The 19,248-nt window shown below is 34.3% G+C and overlaps 1 protein-coding gene across 1 annotated transcript; it reads left to right on the top strand.

The window, feature by feature from the left end:
• The first annotated feature begins 13,265 nt into the window (after positions 1-13,265).
• LOC142543072 (transcription factor MYB48-like) lies at positions 13,266-15,263 on the top strand. Its single transcript, XM_075650076.1, has 3 exons — positions 13,266-13,456; positions 13,587-13,716; positions 14,555-15,263. Exons 1-3 carry the CDS (start codon positions 13,342-13,344, stop codon positions 15,054-15,056), a joined length of 747 nt encoding a protein of 248 aa, XP_075506191.1. The 5' UTR covers positions 13,266-13,341; the 3' UTR covers positions 15,057-15,263.
• The last annotated feature ends 3,985 nt before the right edge of the window (positions 15,264-19,248 follow it).

Raw genomic sequence — 19,248 nt, 5'->3', positions numbered from 1 at the left:
TCAAACCCTACTGATTTAAACTGAGAGATGATTACAAGAGATGTGAATCAGAACAGGTGTTGCCACAGGTGTTGTATAACACCCGACGCAACACTGCCAACAGAAAACCGACGGTAAAAAGGGTTTGGGTACCAAAGGCTAAGATTCAATGTTCCGTTATTTATACTTCATTAAAGACTAACATTGCAGGAATATGATACTTTGACAGTGGCTGTTCGCGCCACATGACAGGTTCTAAAGACCATTTGATTGACTATATTGAACTGAGGAGTGGTCATGTGACATATGGTGGTGGTGCTAAAGGAAGAATTGCTGGCAAAGGAACCTTGAATGTTGATGGACTGCCTAATCTACACAATGTGCTTTATGTCGAAGGGCTTAACTCAAACTTAATAAGCATAAGTCAACTTTGTGATGATGGTTTGCATGTTAAGTTTGATAAAGACAATTGTGAAGTGTTTGATAATTCTAATACTCGTATTTTGACAGGTACAAGGTCTGCTGATAATTGCTATCAACTTGGAGAAGACTTAGTATGCAATCATTCAAAAGTAAGTGAACTAAACTTGTGGCATCAAAAATTGGGTCATGCAAACTTCAAGACATTAAAGAACCTTGGTAAGTACGATGCTGTGAGAGGTATGCCTAATTTATCCTCTGAAATTCCGTATGTTTGTGGTGCATGTCAAAAGGGAAAGCAAACACGTGTTCCCCATCAAGTGTTGCAACACTTTGGGACAACACGGTGTCTTGAACTCTTGCACATGGATCTTATGGGTCCAATGGAAGTGGAAAGTCTTGGAGGTAAGAAGTATTCATGCGTTTGTGTGGATGATTTCTCTAGCTTTACTTGGGTAAGATTTCTTAGAGAAAAATCCGATACATTTGATGTTTTCAAAAAATTACATGCTAAGATTACTAATCTACATAATCTGAGGGTTGGTAAGATAAGGACTGACCATGGTAAAAAATTTGAAAACTCACACTTTATATCATTCTGTGAAAAGAGAGGGATAACTCATGAATTTTCGGCCCCTAAGACTCCTCAACAAAATGGAATAGCCGAAAGGAAGAATAGGACACTGCAAGAAATTGCTAGGGTCATGTTGAGTTCAAAGAATATTTCAAAACGATTTTGGGCCGAGGCCTTAAACACAGCATGTCATATTTCAAACCGTGTGTACTTAAGGAGTGGTTCTACTATGACATCCTATGAAATCATCATGGGAAAGAGGCCAAACCTGAAGTACTTTCATGTTTTTGGGTGTGTATGTTATGTTTTGAATGACCGAGACCATCTTGCAAAGTTTGACTCTAAAAGTGACAAATGTCTATTCGTTGGTTATTCATCTAATAGTCGTGCCTATCGCGTGTATAATCTGAGAACAAGAACGACTATGGAGTCTATTAACGTTGTTTTTGATGATCTTGCAGATCTAACGGGAAAAACAATCGAGGATGATATTGATGGGCTGCTGAACGAAAGTGAGACACTGCCTAACACAGATGTTGCACCCGGTGTTGTAACACCGGAGACAACACCTGCACTGGCAGAATCAAATGATGAACTAGGAAAGTATACTGAGAATGATGACAGTGTAACCAATGAAGAGATTGATATTCCCACCAAGGTTCAGAAAAATCATCCATCATCTCAGATCATTGGAGAAACATTTGGAGAAATGCAAACTAGAAGAAAGGAGAAGGTAGATTATCGGAAAATGATGGGACTAGTCTGCATGATTTCCGTATACTCTCAAGTAAGTCACTCTTGTTTTGTTTCACTCATGGAACCCAAAAATATAAATGAAGCCTTAAAAGATGAATTTTGAGTTGATGCAATGCATGAGGAACTTGAACAATTTTTTAGGAATGATGTGTGGGATTTGGTTCCCAGACCCGATAATGTGAATGTTATTGGAACCAAATGGATCTTTAAAAACAAAACTGATGAATCTGGAATTGTTGTGAGAAATAAAGCTAGGCTAGTGGCTCAAGGGTATACTCAAATTGAAGGAATTGATTTTGATGAAACGTTTGCCCCTGTTGCCCGGATTGAATCGGTTAGACTTTTACTTGCTATTGCATGTTATATGGACATAAAATTATATCAAATGGATGTGAAAAGTGCCTTTTTGAATGACATCTTGAAAGAAGAAGCTTATGTAAGCCAACCTAAAGGATTTGAAGATCCACACCACCCGAACCATGTCTACAAGTTGAAGAAAGCACTCTATGGACTTAAACAAGCTCCAAGAGCATGGTATGGAAGGCTTACTGAATATCTGCTTGACTTAGGCTTCAAAAGAGGTGAGGTTGATAAAACCCTTTTTATTCAAAAATCGAAGCATGATATTCTTGTGTATCAAATTTATGTGGATGACATCATTTTTGGTGATTCTTCTCAAAAGCATGTTGATGAATTTGTTAAATGCATGTCTACCACATTTGAAATGAGCATGGTATGAGAATTAAGTTTCTTTCTTGGATTGCAAATTAAACAAATGCATGATGGTATCTTTCTATGTCAATCCAAGTATGCCAAGAATTTGGTGAAGAAATTTTCTACCGAGAACACTAAACACATGAAAACACCAATGGGGTCGATTGAAAAATTGTCCAAAGACGATGTTGCTGCAGGTGTTGACAACACCCAGTATCGCAGCATCATAGGCAGTCTTCTTTACTTAAGTGCAAGTCGTCCCGACATCATGTTTAGTGTTTGTTTGTGTGCTAGGTACCAGGCTGATCCTAAAGTCACTCATCTAAAGGCTGTCAAAAGAATTTTGCGATATATATCTGGAACAGTTGACTTAGGTTTATGGTACACCAAAGAAACAAACACCAATTTAGTGGGCTTTAGTGATGCTGACTGGGCTGGAAACTTGGATGATAGGAAAAGTACCACGGGTGGGTGTTTTTATCTTGGTAACAATTTGGTGTCATGGTATAGTAAAAAGCAAAATTGTGTATCTCTGTCCACTGCTGAATCTGAATATGTTGCAGCTGCTAGCTGTTGTTCACAACTTTTGTGGATGAATCAAATGATTAAAGACTATGGTTTCAACAGTGACACCTTAATTGTATACTGTGACAATTCAAGTGCAATTGATATTTCAAAAAATCCAGTACAACACTCTCGAACGAAACACATAGACATTAGACATCATTTTATTCGAGATTTGGTTGATAAGGGTACAATTCGAATGAAATTTGTTGGAACTGAGAACCAACTGGCTGATATCTTTACAAAACCATTGGATTTTGAGAGATTTTTCAATCTTAGGAAGTCTCTCAGCTTGTGTACACAATGATCACTCACGGATGTTGTCCTCGGTGTTACAACACCTGTGGACAACACCCACCATGCATGTGCATTTTATTTTTAGGATGCTAGACATATTGCATACATCCTGCTTTGTGTGAAGCCTGTACAAGTGTAGGATACTGAATGGCGTGCTCTCAGTTGTGAATCAAACTTTCCATCAATATTCTCCAAAGAATGGTGTGTGCTCAATCTAAGTCATAAAGCTGTTGAGGATGATCGTGTACCACATGATCTTGCCCAATGTTGATAATGACTTAGAAAATTCTTGAGCAATATGGTGAAAAATAGAAAAGAGAATAAAATAGAACAAAAAAATGTTTAGAAGAAAATGGAAAAAGCTACCTAGAGGAGTCCAATGAAGACCGTTCTTCTAGTGTGGGAGCTACCACTTCTAAGTCAAAATACAGATGGAAAAAGCTACCAAGAGGAGTCCTATGAAGACCGTTCTTCTAGAGTGGGAGCTACCATGTCTGAATTAAAAATGTTCAAGAAAGTTTGAGTCCAACTTGTGAGTGTTTCCAAGAGGTGTTGCCAACACCTAAGTACAGACTGATCACAGTTTGATCACATGTGTGTGCATTTTATTTTTGATCATACTTTAGGCATAAATTTAAGTCATTCATACTGTTGTTTTGTGAATTCATCATGTCCAGTGGGCTACCAGTTTTTGATTCATGAAATTCGAAGAACACCCTAACCAACGTAATTTTGAAATATCTTGATTGCTAATTGTTTGTGGGGTTAATTCGATCTATTGCTGACTGGTTACTTGAAATAATAAGTACACTGTTTCAGAAAGTTACCGTTGGGTGAGAGTAAAAATTGAGTTGAAAAGGTGCTGAAGTTGCGGCTCAACAGAATGTTACCGTTGGAGAGGTGTGCTTAAATATTTAGGGATAAATAAGGAACAACTTTACGGCTTACTATTTTCCCTCATATTCTAAAATCTCTCCTACACTAACTATTTGTTTTCTTTTTCACGCAAAAGTATCTGTGTTCTTCGTAAATTTCTGTCTTCTTCGAACTTCCCTACTTTGCTATTCTCTATTTCGCAGATGGCTGGCTTTGATCCTCAAGACATTAGGAGTGAAATGGCTGCGAGCATGGGCGACAAATCACCTGACACAACACCCACAGCCGCAACCGATGTTGTGGGCATGGAAATTGTGGGTGTACCAGAAGAACCAATCCCGCTGGAAATGATCGCTCCTGGTGAACCTGGGAACGAAATCACTGTCGAGAATCCCCCAAATTTTGAGACCGTGAATAGAGCCTTTCCCCCTGCTCCTATGCGCCGTAAGTCAAAGAGACAAGCAGGGTTCGATCCTGACTTTGTCCCTACCAAGAAACCAAGGGCATCCACCGTCCCATTTATTCTGGACCCTGATTTCTCATCTGGAGACGACTCCAATGATGATGATTTTGAGTTGGTGGCTCGCCCCAAACCAACTGTTGCTGCTAAGGAATCAGGTTCTACTTCTGGTAGTCAAAAGCCAAACCCATTCACGGATTCTCATGAAACTGCAGAAGAACAATCTCCTGGTGAACCTGAAGATGATGAACAATCTTTGGCAGAGTTTCTTGCTCAGCTCAAAGAAGATAAGGCCGCCCGAAAACAAATGGCTAAGGATAATGAACCTGACTCAGAAATGATGAAGGAATTCGAGCAAAACCGGCCTGGTGCCTCTGATGACTCCTCCTCATCGTCTGTATCTGACTTTGAATCTGAGGAACAAGGTGATGATGCATCTGAGGACATTGACTCTGAATCTAGCGAGTCTTCTGAATATGATGCTACTGATGTTGCTGCCGGTGTTGAGGTGGATGTTGACAACACCGAGCACAACATTTACTCTGCTGACTATGATTTAAGTAAGTCTTTTTCCCCCAAATTTTATTCTGAGGATGCCTTGGCATTATGGCCGCTGTTTGTTCAGATAGAGCTTATTGAGGAGAAAAATATTGATGTTAATGCATATGGGAAATACAATTTGATTGAGTTTCTCAAAAACAGAAAGTTGCTATCCACAGTCACCACTGTTATGCCCTACTGTCGCCGTGTGGTGTTAGAATTCTACTGTAATCTTCTGCGCAGTGTTGGACATGAGGAATCGGTGAAGTATGGGAGAGTGTTTGTTCGGGATCATATCTACAAGTTCTTCCCGTCGGTGATCAATGAATTCTACAACACTCCGGATCTTGAGGAAGCTGACGAGGATCTTGACATACATGCTGTCACCTCTGTGCTCACTGGAGGTGTGATCCAAGTATTCCCCGACTATCCCAAGAAGCTGAGCGCTGCTAATCTCACGTCCTTCTACTCTGTCCTACATAAGACCTCCATTTGGAATTGGACCCTGTCAACAAATTCCACCACTGTGACCAGATCTCAAGCCCTGTTTTTGTTTAATATTGGCACTGGAAGGGCCTTTAATTTTGGGAGGTTGGTGTTCAGGACAGCATTACAATATGCTGAAGGGGACTTCAAGAAGACTAAGCTACCATATCCCTCACTGATCTATGGGATCTTGGAGTCTCAAGGGTTCATTAGGGACATTGATGAAGATCTCTGCCTTGTTAGAGACTCCCTGAAGATTTCTCCTGTGTATTTTAAAGGCAACAGACAGATTGATCTGCCGTGGGTGACTTCCAGTGTTGCTCCGGATGTTGGCAACACTGATGATACAACATCTGAACATGTGCCTGAGACAGCAGAACAGCCACCTACAGATGTTCCTCCTACTGGTTATGTCCCAATGTCTATCTCCTACATTCAAGCTCAGATTGCCTATGGTCGACAACAGATTGAAAATGCCAAGAAAACCATTAAACATTATGAAAATCAAGTGGCTGACTATGAGCTTCTGCTGGGTGAAAGTGCCCATTCTGGACAAAAAGGGGGAGTAGATACAGATATAGCTGGAACCAGTGGAGCAAAAATGGCTGATGATGATGGCAGTAATGAAGGATAATGAGATTTTGAGTTTTTTTTCTCTCTTGATGGTTTTAGTATTTTAGTTGTCCTTTTATTCTCTCTGATCTTTGTCCCTCCTGATTAATGAACTATTTCGGTGTTATGATCTGAATGTTGCAACATCTAACATACAACACCTGTGTGAACTGTATTTTTCATCAAGGGAAGGCTTAACGGTAGAATTCAGGGGGAGTCAACTAAAGTTGGCTGAGTCACTGATTTGCTAACTCAGGGGGAGCTGAGATGTACAACCATTTTTGAGTTGTTTTGTCCAGAAAGGCAAAAAAGGGGAGATTGAAAGGAATTTTATTCCTTGATATATTTTCCTTTTTTATCTTTAATATTTTGCCTTTCTAGACATGAGGATAATCTCGAAATTGATGATATGATCTCTTATAAATTCAATATGTGATATAAGACTATATTTTGATATGACTCGTAATATCTTTAAGATATGATATCATAATATCTTTAAGATATGATATCACAATATCTTTAAGATATTATCCTTGTTTTAAAAAGAGTTTGTTTCCTAATGAAATTGGTTTTTCTATGTTAAATAGGACTCAAAGGAGAAGAAACGAAAGTGTGAGAGAGGGACGATATAGAGCATAAAACTTTCGGAGAGACAGAGATGCATTTGTACGAAGAAGATGTTTTCTGATTGAAGCCATCTCGTGATTGATAACTTGTTGCTGTGAAGTGCTGCCAACATCCGAAGACAACACCTAATCACCGTGTTGATTAGTGTGTGGAGTTTTGAAGATTTTTTTCACTTCTCAGTTGATGCATCCTATGTATTTTGGTTATACGGTTTGTTAGAGGTTTAGGATGCAATTTGTTACTCGCCTTAATAAGGGAGTTGTTTTATTCTTTCACTAGTATTGGTTTTTGTAAACTTACAAGTTTTTCTAGTGAATTATTTTGCCCTGAGGCACCGCACAAGTATATAATACTTGTGCATAATTTACATCTCGTATCTCGTATTATTATCATTATTCCAGCTACGTGTAGGTGTGTTAAAATCATAATTTCCGCTGCATGTTGTCGTGGGTGTTACAACACCTACGCACAACACCTATATTCTGATACACACAACACTCACTCTCAACTCACACATACACCGTGGAAACAGAACTTTCAAATAGAAAATAAGCAAAGGTAAAGACAACGAAAAACTCCTAACAATAAAATGGATACAAACTTGTGCCTAAAAGTTCGCTAGGAATTTCCCAGGAAGCAGGAGAGACGTTGAGGTCCCTAAAAGTGGCGCCCCAGCACCCCATGTGCAGCCTAAAAAATTTCACGCTACAGGCAAGACATCTAGGATCTTATAGGGTGCCTAAGTGCTCCATGTGCGCAGGAAAGGCGCCGATGCTCCCTTTTAGGCGCCTCAATGCAAATCACCACACCCCCTTCCATCGCGAATCTACATATCATGATCCAACTGCTCGTAATAGCCTATATATCACGCATCCTAATGACGCCCTATCATATGCCATATCATGCAATTCTTGCCACGCGTGCGCTGATTGGACTCGCAACGACATCACCCATCTTTTTGATTTGTCGGTAGAAAAAACATGTGACACAATATGCCATTTGATGAGTGTCCTCACGGATTTGTCACAACAAATCTATTTAACATCGAAAATTAGCCATCCGATCGATATATACTAATTAGATATTCGTTAACAAAAATTTATGTATCAATTTTGCTATTCAACATTCAATAATTCACGTATAAAATTAGTTTCTACTCTTTAAAATAATACGTATCTTACATGTGTCCTGTATCACCTTTTTTGTTTTATATAGTAAAAATAAATTATTGAATGAATTCGTGGCCATAAATTAGTGCCTTCCACTTCATGATGATTGTTCATCTCCCACCCACCATGATCATTGTTTAATTAAGGTAAAATTTGTGTGAGACGGTCTCACGGGTCGTATTTTATGACACAGATATCTTATTTAGGTCATTCATGAAAAAATATTATTTTTTATGCTAAGAGTATTACTTTTGATTGTGAATATCGGTAGGGTTGACCCGTCTCACAGATAAAGATTCGTGATATCGTCTCACAAAAGACCTATTCTTTAATTAATATGTGTGGATTAATTATTAACACATAAAAATAAAAATGAGTACTTATAGATAAATCATAATACAATTCAAAATATGAAATTCCAAAAAATAACATCCATTTTCTAATAACAAGAGTATTTAAACAAGATATCAGCATTAAATCTTTTTTTTTTAATAAAAGAAATGCCTAGCGAGTGTTAGATTGATATTCACCTGATCTCAAATAAATAACGCCGGCCGATTTATTTAAAGAAAAAAATATTATGTCCTTTTCATATGTTATTATTTATTGACACCATTTATTTTTCAATGTTAATTAATAGCGAAAGATACAAAACCTAATGTTCTTAAGTCATAGCAATTTGTATCACACAGCGCAGTGCTCCACTTATTATAATCTCTTTATCATATTGCACGGTTAGTGTTAGCACATTCATGCTTTGATTTACATGGATATTGGAAGAATAAAAAATTATGTGATATAAACATTATAGTATCAAATTTCATTAATTAATGTCTTCCAGATATGTCTGAGTCGGTGAAGTATGTGAATATTTGACCAATGATTCTCCCTAGAAATACCTTCTCGCACGATCTTGTAACACAACACTTGTCTAGTGTGGTTTAACTGGCTGAATTGATTTACAGGTCATTGTATTATTCTAAGGGTTTACTCGATACGTACCAAATAGTAGCTGTTGGAGTTTTTTCAGGTAATAAAAAATAATTAATTAATTAATTGATAGAGAGAGTTATTTAACATCTTTGGAAAGACGAAGATTCCATATATATATATATATATATATATATATATATCGCCCCTAAGATCAGATCTACGTACATTTCATGGGCCAATGATCCCTTAAAAACTTCAAAATCTATACGGTACTATATCATAAATCAGCTAAAACGTATCAAAAATTATATCACTCTCAGCATAAGTATCGAATATATTATTATAACATAAAAAAAAAAAAAAAAGTTAAGGTGAGCATATGGTATGGAGTTAATAAATTCTGGCTTATGAATACTTTTAGGGTATATACATTAATTTCAATTACAGTTTTATTGTTAACACTGAAATAATATATCAAATTTTAAATTCATAACTTACTTATTTGTGCATTAGTTACACAAAATATAATAAATTTCAAATATCATTATTATTTGTTGAATTTTAAATCAGTAATATTTAATCTGAAACACTATATAAACAGCATGAGATGATTTTGAAGTTAATAGTTTTGCTTATCTAAAACAACAAATATACATTTAAATATATTTGAAATTCATATATTTGGATTAAGTGGATTGGAGAAGTCACATCCCACCATCAAATGAAATGAAGCTTTGTTCATGCTATCTGTATGGATAGTACACTTATTTACTCAGTACACAACATGTGTGTTGAATGGATAAATCATAGTAATTCATTCAACCATGATGTATAGATAAATAATTATAATTCATTAATCAACAGATATATCGCGTGTTGAGTGAATTGATATATTATTCATATGCGTAACATCTACCCAACTGTAAATGAATGTATGGAATATGTTAAATCATAAATGGTCAGTTATTAAAGTTGCCCCATCATATCACCCACTTATCTAAAGCACAAAGCCACTTTGTGTAACGGGCTGGCAGCATTGAGACATGATCGATGCCTTATCATCATCTCCTATTTTTATACGCCTTTTGTTTTTAGCATTTATTTACGTATATTCCATTTAATACTAGTAAAAGATGCACATGCGTTGCATGTATTATTATTATTTTAAATTTGATCAAATAATAATAAACAATTAACACGAAATTATTTTCGATTTAGAAAAGTTGTTCAATTTGAATAAGAAATTTTGTTTAGATTTTTTTATGTAAAATATGAAATTATTTGATGTGGTTTTTAAGTAGGATGAGAAGGGTAATTACGGAATTACATATTTTGGTGTCCTATAAATTAGTTACTCTAATAGACTCACACTTAATAATATAGTATAGATATACATTTATTTATAAGAATCGAGTTCGTACAAAATATATTCGAATACAAATAGCAACAGTTATTTTTTTAATACCGTGAATTGATTTAGACAAAAACTTGTGTGAGACGAGTTAACATGTCATATTTTGTTAGACAGATCTCTTATTTGGATCATCCATGAAAAAGTACTACTTTTTATGCTAAGAGTATTATTTTTTAATGTGAATATCGATAAGGTTGACCCGTCTCACAGATAAAGATTCGTGAGACCGTTATACCGAAAATCAATGAGTAGATCTCTTGTGAGACAACTCATGAGTAGCTTGTTATGAAAATTTGTTGAGTCATGATATATTAAACTCGTCATTTTTTTGTATTAAAGATATTCAAATTGGGGAAGCCACGGGTTTTATTAAAAATTATTGGTACTAGTATATTAATGATTTTAAAATATTCCATATAAAAAATCACTTTGTATCTTTTATATTTTCATTATTGTGATTTTGATAATTTATATTAAATATCAATCTTAATATTTTATTTTTACTCTTTTATTTTTTGGGATAATTTAATGTTACATCGCTATTGTTTTCCCTCATTCTCATTTTTGTCCCTCAAGTTTTCAATGTGAGGATTTTATCTCTCATGAATTTTATTTTTGCCCAATCATGTCCTTAAGACCAAAATATTTTCCATAAATTCTTAAAACCTTATTCGACAAATGTTTATAAAATGTCATGAAAATAGTATCAGAACCAAGATTGAACAGTTCAAACGTACTTTATTATTACCACTTTGTAACTTAAACGTTTGAGGAAGAGATATTTCTAAAAAATTATGGATCCGCACATATGTTCGAGATTTATTATTTTCAGGTCTTATTCCAATATTTTGGAATATTCAAGACAAGAAAATAATTTGGAATATTCAAAACAAGAAAATATAATCAATGCTAAATATCATGAGCAACTAAGAACGAATCAGATTTATAAGGTAAAATTTTGATTCAAAATACTATATTCCTAAAAATTATCCCGGATTCTTTTAAACTCTCGAGAAAGCTCAGAGAAATCCAAAAGACAGTAAAAAGTTATGGTAACAAGCTATGCTATATACCACGAAAAATTGAAGAGATCCTCGAAAAACAAGTAGAAATTCTTGGAACATTGAAGGATATTTAAACAAGAATCTAAACCTTAGAACATCAACTCAGTTATAGCAATAAGATTTCAGGATGAAGGTTATCACTGTCCATTAGCAGCGAACCCTTATTACATTAAAGATGGAAGACCAAAGTGATACAAAAACTTTTAATGATTAATCTTTATCAAAATTTCTCAGAAAAGAAAATAATCTAATGACAATTATAGAAAAGATTGGTCTCAATGATATTTAAGAACTTGCGAAGTATTTTACAAACTTCGAGGTGGTAGATTTGACAATAAATACATTATGTTATTTACTAAATGTAAACGGAATTCAGGAATGAAAAAAGCACATCAATGCAATTTTTCTTAGCAAAAATGTCAAGTCCCTGGAGAAAAATGCTAATTAGATAATACTTTTCTTGCCATCCAGATACTCTCGTTAGAAGAGCCTTTTTTAAAAGAAAAATTGGTAAAATGATGTCATTTGACAGCATTGCAAAAAAACTACAAAATTTTAAGGGTTAACAATTGTTTTCCTTTGTGTTATAGAGAAAATGATTTTCTAATAATTGTTGAAAGTAAACCACAAAAGAAGGAAATGAAGAGCTTTAGATCTCATTGCATTCTCGATATACATCTCAGTATTGATATTATATGAACAATATAAAGCAGAATACTTTGTTGCTTATATCGATTCAGGGGCCGGAGATTTTCCAAAAGAAATGAAGGAAGAATAACCTCAATTAACTAGATGAGATTTCTCAAAGCGAATATTAATCTTATGCAAAGAGATTAAAAAAGCAAAAATATAAATTGGAGATGTAGGACAAACAACTTGATACAAGGTAGAAATAACAATGATTCACTTTCACGATACATGAGCTGACATCTTGTTATAAAACAATTTTTTACAAATATTTAAATCATATTCACAAGAAATGAAACTAAAAGATTAGTGTTCATAATACCATGTGATCATTTAAAGTATTTGATGACACTCCATAATGAAATTTCCAATTTCACCACTTTTAAAAAAACATCAGTGAATTTTGCTACCAACAAAAAAATATTTATTTATATTATCGTCAGATCAGATACTTAATTAAATTAATTCCACGTCTATTTTGACAGTTTTTTTAATATTGGGGTTTATGCACTTGGTCTCAAAAAAATTGAAGAAAAAGTTAATAAATCATGTTTTTTTTATTTTAAAAAACCAACATTTTAAATCTATTTCAAAAAAAAGTTTATCTTTCCAAACACCACTTATTATTTGAGAAAAATTTTAAAAATTATTTATATTCATAGATATGTACTTATATATTTGACACTTGGAATATTATAATTTTAACTAAATATCAAAATCATAAATTTAAAAACTTGTGTGAGACGGTCTCACGGATCGTATTTTGTGAGACGGATCTCTTATTTTGGTCATCCATGAAAAAATATTAATTTTTTATGCTAAAAGTACTACTTTTTATTGTGAATATTGTTATTATTGACCCGTGTCACAGATAAAGATTCATAAATCATCTTACAAGAGACACGTACTCAATCATAAAATACAATAGGGTGATGGGTAAGCAAAAAACCATTAAAAAATCATTAGCCAAAACAATACTAGGTGGTGTGGCTAATTTGACAAATATGCCCTTGAAAACAGTAGTATTAACACTAAACCCCACTGGAAGAAGATCATCTGCGTGTATAAATAAATACATATAATACCACTAACGCAGAAGTCAGCTCACCTCAGAATCTAAAGGTAAAAGAGAGATATCGATCGAAGGGAGAAGACATTTTTTTAAAAAAATGGTGAAAGTTGATGCGAAAAAGGGTCCGTGGACTGAACAAGAAGATGTTCAGCTTGTGTTTTCCGTGAAGTTGTTTGGGGATCGTCGATGGGATTTCATAGCTAATGTTTCAGGTTTGAAGGTGGCGGGAGACAGATCAATATAGGTAAATTTTTGGGCATGGAATTACGAATTCCAAGGAGCCCAGATGAAAAAAAGTAAATATAGAGAGATTAAATACAATAAATTTCATTTGATTCTCAGGTCTGAGAAGAACTGGGAAAAGTTGTCGGTTGCGTTGGGTTAATTATCTGAACCCTGCCCTGAAAAGGGGCAAGATGACTCCTAACGAAGAGAAACTTGTTCTTGAGCTTCATAAGAAATGGGGAAACAGGTTTTTAATGATTTTCTGTTTTTATATTATGTATATGACCCTGATTATGTAATGGTTTGTATGGTATTTTTCTTGATTTATTGCTTGTTTATATGGGCTATTGATTCATTGTTTTGATAATCGTGTGTGTGTGTTAGATTGGTGGCTGATGGTGTATTTTGTGAACATTTTATGGTGTACCATTTCTTGTTTAAGTTCTTGGTTCATATTTTATTTGCTGCTGTTGTCAATTTCTTGTTTAGATTTTAGTTATATCTTCTTATCATTTTGTCCATGTTACCGGTTTTCTGGTTATGCCTTTGGTTCATTTTCTATTTGTATATTTTTGGAAATTTGTGGTTTAGATGGAGTTTAATATTGATTGTTAAGTTTTCTGAACATGTTATCATGTTACTATTTTTTGGGTTGTGATTTTGGTTCTTCTACTTGATGTTGATGGAAATCTTGCTTAGATCGAGTTCCATATCAATTTTCATGTTTTTATAAATGTTTTGGATGTTAACTGTTTTCGGGTTAAGTGTTACTTCTATTAGTTATGAATAGAAATTTATTATGTAGATAGTCTAACATAGCTCTAATACTCTCTGAACATTTTGTCGTTCTAACACTGTTTCTATTATTTTCTAAACGTTGTCATGTTGCAGGTTTTTCGAGTTAATTTTTAAGGTTCTTATGTTTGTTACCAATATAAATTTCTGGTGTAGATGGAGTCTTGCATTGCATTCTCTCTAGTATTCTCTAAAAGTTTTCTTATTGCTGGCTTTTGAGTCAAGTTTTCGATTCTTCAGTCCATCCTATGATCATCTCCATGTGATGTGTGTCTAATAATTTATGTTAGGTGGTCGAGAATTGCTCGAAAATTGCCCGGTCGCACTGACAATGAAATTAAGAACTATTGGAGGACTCACATGAGAAAAGAGGCTCAAGAAAAGAGGAAAAAGGGATTTTCTTCTTCATCTTCGTCATCTTCCATATCTTCCTCATCGTCCTACCATTCCAAGAGCCCCACGGTCGTGTCTACCCCAGCTACTGAGCCGAAGGAATGCAGCTTCTACGATACAGGGGGACTCGGCATTCTTATTGACTCAGGCAAAAAGAAGACTTTCTTAGAGACAGAAGATGGCTCCAAGGTTCACTCTATGGATGAGATATTCAAAAATCTTGATTTTGATGAAGGGAATTGCAATCTTCCATACCAAGCAATGGCCTCTCCAATATGGGATTATTGCCCAGATGACTCTCTGTGGGCTATGGATGAAGAAGAAAGCAAGATGTTTATGCAGCAGCCAATGGGCGATCTCTTTCATTCTTTCCCTTTTTGCAACAATATGATAGGCTAACAGGAGTTGATTTACTTAAGATATTTGTTTATAGAGATTAGGTATAATAAGGAACTAAATGAAGTCCTACTTCTGTAAAGCTCTAGAACTTGTATAGCTTGTTGTTTGAGGGTTGTTCTTCACTAGTTTAATTTCTGCAAATCATATGTAACCAGTCATGTATTGCAAATTTATGTTAATATCATAGAGAGTGCTTTCTTTGTCAAATTTATATGCATTACAAATGTAATATGCTCCTCAAAAGGGAATTTCACTATGTAGTTTGATCATTCGAGTCTCTCGTATTTTACGGGGATCGAATTTGGGATCCAATGGTTGCGGTATGTCCACACACCCTATACATATAATGTGAAAGGAATCCTCGTTTGGGCTTGAATTAGTCAAACGAGTTAGTGTATTATGTCCCCATTAGCATATTAAAAAACTATTAATTATATAATTTTAATACCACTATGCAAAGACAATGGCACCCTATTGGCACTTACTTATAAGTGGCTTCTTTAGTTTACTTTAATGGTTGTATTATACTTATTCCATAAAAGTACCTGCTTTTTAGAATAATTTTCAGGAGCTGTCGGTAAGTTTAAGGATTATTGAATTCATTATAAATCATAAAATTCAAATTTATCATTCAGAATTCTTTGTATAATTTAAAATCCTCCCCACATATTTTATATTTTTATTCCAATCATCTCTTGGAATGAACATCTTCTCAATGCGCAACTGTAATCAACAACTTAATAGAAACGTGTGGAATTTTTTTTATAGAAATTTTGAATAATTTTACAATTTTTGGCAATGTTGTCACGTCCTTGCTATCCTGACCACACAAAAAATAATATTTTACATTCCATCTTTAGTAAAGCTTGCTTTCCGCTGTATATATTGATAAATACACAAACCCGAGATAAGGATTGGGTCAATTCGCCGTGTCTTGCAAGTGGTCCAATTTGGCATCACTGGTAACACATACATATAAGTGGAATTAATAGCACCAGGGTCAAATTTAATACAAAAAACCCGATGAAGTCGTCGTCTAGATTAATTTTGTGAAACAAATTTTAGATCGTCTTATAAAATATTATTTTTATATTTAAAGTATTATTTTTTATAACAAAAATTTCATTTTTTATTAATTATGTTTTGCAAAAAATAGTGTAATCTATATTGATTTGTCTGAAAAGTATTATATTTTATGTCAGGTGTAATGTGTAATATATGCTGATTTGAATGAAAAGTATTATTTTTGTGTCAAAATATCATTTTTCATTGCAGTTATGTACCAGGTAGATCCGTTTTGCACAAAAAACCTACTTCAAATTCAAATATTCGGTGAGGACGAGAGCTAGATGAGATAGAAACAGTTTTAAATAAGGCTACATTAAATCTATTTTGATCGAGTTGAGTATTTTTTTTGCCATTTTCCTGGACTACATGACCTGTTAACACTATGGTCAATTTGATCCATTTTTAAATATAATTTTGAGTTGTTCGAATTGATTTATCTAATTTTTTTTAGAATATTAATGTTAAGATAAAATTAAACTTAATTTTTGGTAATTATAAAACTAAACTAATTCAACTAAATTATATTAATGCAGACAACTCAACTGAACTGGAGAACTAAACTTACGGAATGAAATTTTCTAAAACTAACTTATCTGAATCAAGAAGCGATTCATTCCTAAAATGAACCGATCTGAATCAAGAAGCGATATGATAAGGCTAGAACATAAACATATTGATCTGATGATATTCAACAGTTTAAGACATATTAAGCTGAATCAGACAAGTCTAGGGCGATTGTGCTTATTACTGGACTGATCCAAAAACATTATCTGAATGTAACAATCAGTTATCTCTGAGTATTTATTCAATTTTAATCAATCAGAAATGACTTGTTTTCTCTCTGCAACAGAATAAAGCATCTGTTGGTTGTCTCTCTCAGCTAGTGTCCAAGAAAATTTGAATTGCCCAGTACTATATTTGAGAAGACGATAAGGACGCGAGACATTTTCTACAAGACTGTCAGACATCCAGTACAATTGTGAGTACAATCAATTTTTATTGATGTTTGATCAACTCTTATATGAACAAGGATGAATAAGCGTTTGATCAACTCCTATATAAACAAGGATGTATAAGAGAAAACAAATAACTTTTTGCCTCACAGAATTTTAATAGATATCAAGCATTCTTCGAATCATCAGCATCTCTTAAAAGACTTATTTATAGCAGATTTGCACACACTTTGTGAGGCCCTTAACTTCTAATTATTTTTATGATACAATTTGATTAGAGTTAATTACTTACAACAGAAAACAAAAAAAAAATTTCCTTACAATTAACCCAAAATGTGACATTATGATTATAATATTAAAAATAATATATAATAAAGTCTCGTCCAAACACATCACAACATAAGATAAGCCCACATATGACTGAAATCAACTACATACAAGAAACTCATATCTCCAAGACATGCCATGCCCTAGTATATAAAAACATATATAGACTGGGATAGACTACTCAACCTCAACTCAGATGCGACTCCCTCCAGAAGTACCCTCTGCGGTCTCCTAATAACCTGGAGTGTCTGTCATTGTACTCAATGTAAGTTAAAATGTAAAGAAAGAAATAAAAATAAATAAAAATGCGATAAAAATAAAAGAAAAGAAATTAACTCTATTTGGGTTGCCTTCCTAGCTGCGGCTTATTTAATGTCGTGAGCTTGACTCCATGGTTCCTATCTCACTTTATCCATGGTGGATCCTTGAGGGTTACTTCTTCCACTTCCTCTTCTTGAAAACCATCATAGTAATGCTTAAGCCTATGACCATTTACTTTGAACACTTTGGAAGACTCCAAGCTTTGAATCACAACTGCACCATGAGGAAAAACATGAGTAACAATAAAAGGTCCAATCCATCCAGAACGCAACTTACCTAGAAATAAACAAAGATGTGAAAGGTATAGAAGGACTTTTTGACCAACTTCAAATTCTTTCCTAGAAATCATTTTATCATGAAAGGTCTTTGTATTTTACTTGTAGATCCTTGAATTTTCATATGCCTCATTGCGTATTTTATCCAATTCTTGCAATTGTAGCTAGCTTTCTATGCTCCTCACTTCCGTCAATTTTCATATTAAAATTCTTGATAGCCCAATATGCTTTGTGCTCTGATGGATCGGTTCTGACACCTGCGAGGGTGCTTCAAACACAATATTCTCAATGAGCTGCCATAGCTCGTGTTCTAAGAATATAAACACCGATGAATTAGATCGAGATTGGTTTCAAACCAAGCGAAAAATACTCAAAATAATCCTTCGTTAAGAAGGCTGATTATTTTGAAAGCTTAACTGAATAACTGAAACGAGGAGGATCAGTTCTTGCTTGTATCAGTTCAGTTATGGTGAGAACTGAACTGATATCAGCTCGAAATGATCAAATCAATTTAAAAACAATACTTAAACAGCTAAATACACAAGATATTTTATGGATGTTTGGAGACTTCAACTGCTCCTACGTCACCCCTTCTACCACCTCGGATAGGATCCACTAGAAGACTTTGATTTATACAACACCTTGTATAAACCCACTCAGCTTAATACTTACACTATTGCCTAACTAAACTTCTAGCCTAGACTGAAGGTAGCACGTTCTAGCAAACACTTGTTTGATGTCTATGTGTTAAAGACTACATACAAAAGTTTAACGTCTTTGTGCAAGACTCACTCAGCTATTCAATAAGCTTAACTATCTGTATATGTGAGTGATTGTGTGTGAGTGTGTGAGAACTGATCTATGAATACAACAAGAAAGTGTTATCATACACTGAGGAAATTGTGCTTATAATCTAAGCAGATAACATGTTGAAGTGTTCCCTAAAAGCTGGGATGATTGCTTCTTGTATGCTGATATATGTTGAGCGTGCCCTTCTTCTTTTCTCATGAGTTTCACACACCTTTTTGTTGATGGTCTTGATCTTGTATTTATGGAAGGTTTCATGACCGTTCTTCAAGGCTCATCAAATATGTCCGTTGCAGTTTGAATTTGTTCCTCGATATTTGTGTCTTGTCCTTTCTGACAGCTATTCTGGAACGTCTTGACTTTAAGCTATGCTGCAACGTTCATTATTGTTCTTTTGACTAGACAATTAATTTCCTTAATGCGTACAATTGAATTCCATTT

The sequence above is a fragment of the Primulina tabacum genome, chromosome 4, assembly GCF_025594145.1.
Source record: "Primulina tabacum isolate GXHZ01 chromosome 4, ASM2559414v2, whole genome shotgun sequence".
Classification (NCBI taxonomy): Eukaryota; Viridiplantae; Streptophyta; class Magnoliopsida; order Lamiales; family Gesneriaceae; genus Primulina; species Primulina tabacum.
This window is presented reverse-complemented; position numbering and strand designations above follow the sequence as displayed.

Bases quoted from the DNA above. Each gene is read 5' to 3' on its own strand.
- LOC142543072 (XM_075650076.1), top strand. From the start codon at position 13,342: ATGGTGAAAGTTGATGCGAAAAAGGGTCCGTGGACTGAACAAGAAGAT. The intron at 13,457-13,586 runs GTTTGAAGGTGG...TTTGATTCTCAG, and splicing joins TTTCATAGCTAATGTTTCAG to GTCTGAGAAGAACTGGGAAA. The intron at 13,717-14,554 runs GTTTTTAATGAT...AATTTATGTTAG, and splicing joins CATAAGAAATGGGGAAACAG to GTGGTCGAGAATTGCTCGAA.